The 2,434-nt window shown below is 29.1% G+C and overlaps 1 protein-coding gene across 1 annotated transcript; it reads right to left on the bottom strand.

Annotated features, from left to right (window-relative positions):
- On the bottom strand, nucleotides 1-659 carry LOC133318167 (uncharacterized). The gene has a single exon (XM_061520147.1). The coding sequence runs from the start codon at nucleotides 526-528 to the stop codon at nucleotides 187-189; it is 342 nt and encodes a 113-aa protein (XP_061376131.1). The 5' UTR covers nucleotides 529-659; the 3' UTR covers nucleotides 1-186.
- Nucleotides 660-2,434: the final 1,775 nt, after the last annotated feature.

The raw sequence follows: 2,434 nt of genomic DNA, 5'->3' as shown, positions 1-2,434 counted from the left end.
AAAGAATCATTGACGCCCAAAACAGTATAATACTACCTTTCAATTGATATAACTAACTAAGACAGGGATGAGGGAACAAATTAAGAATCACAACATTTTCTTTGAAACGTACGATTCAAAAAAAAAAAAAAACTACTCACAGAATATAAATATAAATATAAATATATAAATATGCACCTTATATAATTAAGCCCCAGTGATACATGAAAACATTCTTTGACTCCTAATCCTCACGAGTTGCTTTGAAGAGGTAGAATCAAAGATCTCAGGTGATTGGAAACCATTACCGAAATCTCCAACAGATTTATATCGCCGGTGACCAACTTTCTCTGCATCATGATGATGATGAGGCACTTTCTGGGTTGGAATAGGTGTCTCATTCTGAAGGGCATATCCTTGAGTTTGAGGGTAGATCTCGGCCATGCTTATGTTGTAGCTTAGAGCTGTTCCTGATGAAAGACACTCGTATTGCCTTCTTGTTTTGTTTTTCTTTATTGCTTTGTAAACCAGAGGCAGAAGACCCTCCATTATAGCTATTACCTCTTGAACGCTTATTACCCTTCTTTTTCTTTCTTTTCTTTTCTTTCTTTCTTCTTCACCTCTTATGAGGAAGATAATAAAAGAAAACAGAAATATAGAGAAAATGTTAAAGGAAATAATAGTAAAATGGAGGGTTTTAGAAACAACCAAGTAGCTGGGTTAGGTGAGTTTCCTCTTCTTTTCTATTTTTTTTTTTTTTGTTATTTTTTTTTTGTTTTATGGACTAAAACAGTGCAACGGGTCAACATGGGGTTTGACTTTGACGTGTAAGAAAAACAAAGAAGTGCATTTTAGCCACCCAAACAGGAGGTGGCAGCCTGTAATTGAATTTGTTGTGACAAAATTATTTGATAATTAATTAGACGTAAAAAAAAATTTGTTTTTTTCATAATTATTTATGGAAATTTTAATTTTAAACTTTATTTAAATTGTATGAAAAATATTTATATAGTAATTATTAAGGAAATCAAATTATTTGTGGGGGAAGGATATTCTGACAATCAAGTTGTGTTATTACCAAGTGACTACCAATTAGTTTTACCGTTAAATCGATTATATTGATCAAACGGTTATATTTATTTCCATCTTTGTATGGTCATGATTCCCCATATTTAAAGTGAAAGCATTAAATATGAAAAATCATAACCATACAAAGGTGAAAATAAATATAAAGTATTAAATTTGAGCAATCATGACCATACAAAGATGAAAATAAATATAATCGTTGGATCAATATAATCAATCTAACGGTAAGATTGATTAATAGTCACTTGATAACTTGGTAATAACACAATTTGATTGTCACAGTATCCTTCCCTTGTTTGTTTGATTAGTCAAGATGCTCTTCGCTGAAAAGTGAACGAAGATTATTCAAGATGTTCAAAGGCTCGTGGGTGAAATGGATTAAAATATTACAACTTGAAATTAATCAATATAATTGTTTCCAAAAAAAATAAAAAAATCACAAATTCAGGTCCTTCTCAGTGAAGAGCATAACTTGAAATTAATAATTGTAACGCTCAAAACAAAGACTTTTCAAAACAGGTCCTTCTCAGTGAAGAGCATGATCTGATATCATAATCAATTCTGCCCACTTATCCTAAACGTACATTAACAAATTCACATAAAACGACTTTGGGGGATATTATTCTCACATTACTCACAAATTAAAAGTATGATACGTACACTCTATATTTTTCTTTCTCTCCTCTATTTTTTCTTCTTTCTCCTCTAAATTATGAATATATGAGAGAAAAATTCTCGTATATAATAGGAGAGTAATTTTTTCCAACGATTTTATTCAATACAAAGTATTGTTATGGGGAAAAAATTAAGCATTCCCAAACATCGATAAGCTACCTAAAAAACTTGTTTACCCCATCAGCGAGTTTTTAATTTAATCTTTTTTTTTTTACAATTTTTTTTAGTTAAACCCGTCTACACTAATCACTATTGGACTTCTGCAAACTTGTTGTAATTAATAAACTATTATTTAGTTCTCAAAATATTAGAATGATATTCATTTTTTTGTAGGTAATTTGATTATTAATTTGAGTTTTTCAAATAAGAGTGACATTAATTTAATTTTCTCAAACTGACATCAATTTAGATTCTTAATTCAAAAATATTTCTGCATTAGTACAGATAAGTTATCTAGACTTACTTTCAAAACGATGTTATTTTGAGATTGAAACATTAAAAAATTATAATTATAAAGACTATAATAATCCTGAAATAAATTAAAATTATAAAAATACCATAATTTTTGTCACAAAACGACATCGTATTAGACTTATAGAAGATAACTTATCTGTCGTAACTGCACAAAAAGCGAATCCTTCTTAAATAATTTAGTCCTTGAATAATAGAAAGTGGCACCAATTTAATTTCTTAA

The sequence above is a fragment of the Gastrolobium bilobum genome, unplaced genomic scaffold (assembly GCF_033153095.1).
Source record: "Gastrolobium bilobum isolate Gb01-03AN ecotype WA unplaced genomic scaffold, APGP_CSIRO_Gbil_v1 utg5821, whole genome shotgun sequence".
Classification (NCBI taxonomy): domain Eukaryota; kingdom Viridiplantae; phylum Streptophyta; class Magnoliopsida; order Fabales; family Fabaceae; genus Gastrolobium; species Gastrolobium bilobum.
This window is presented reverse-complemented; position numbering and strand designations above follow the sequence as displayed.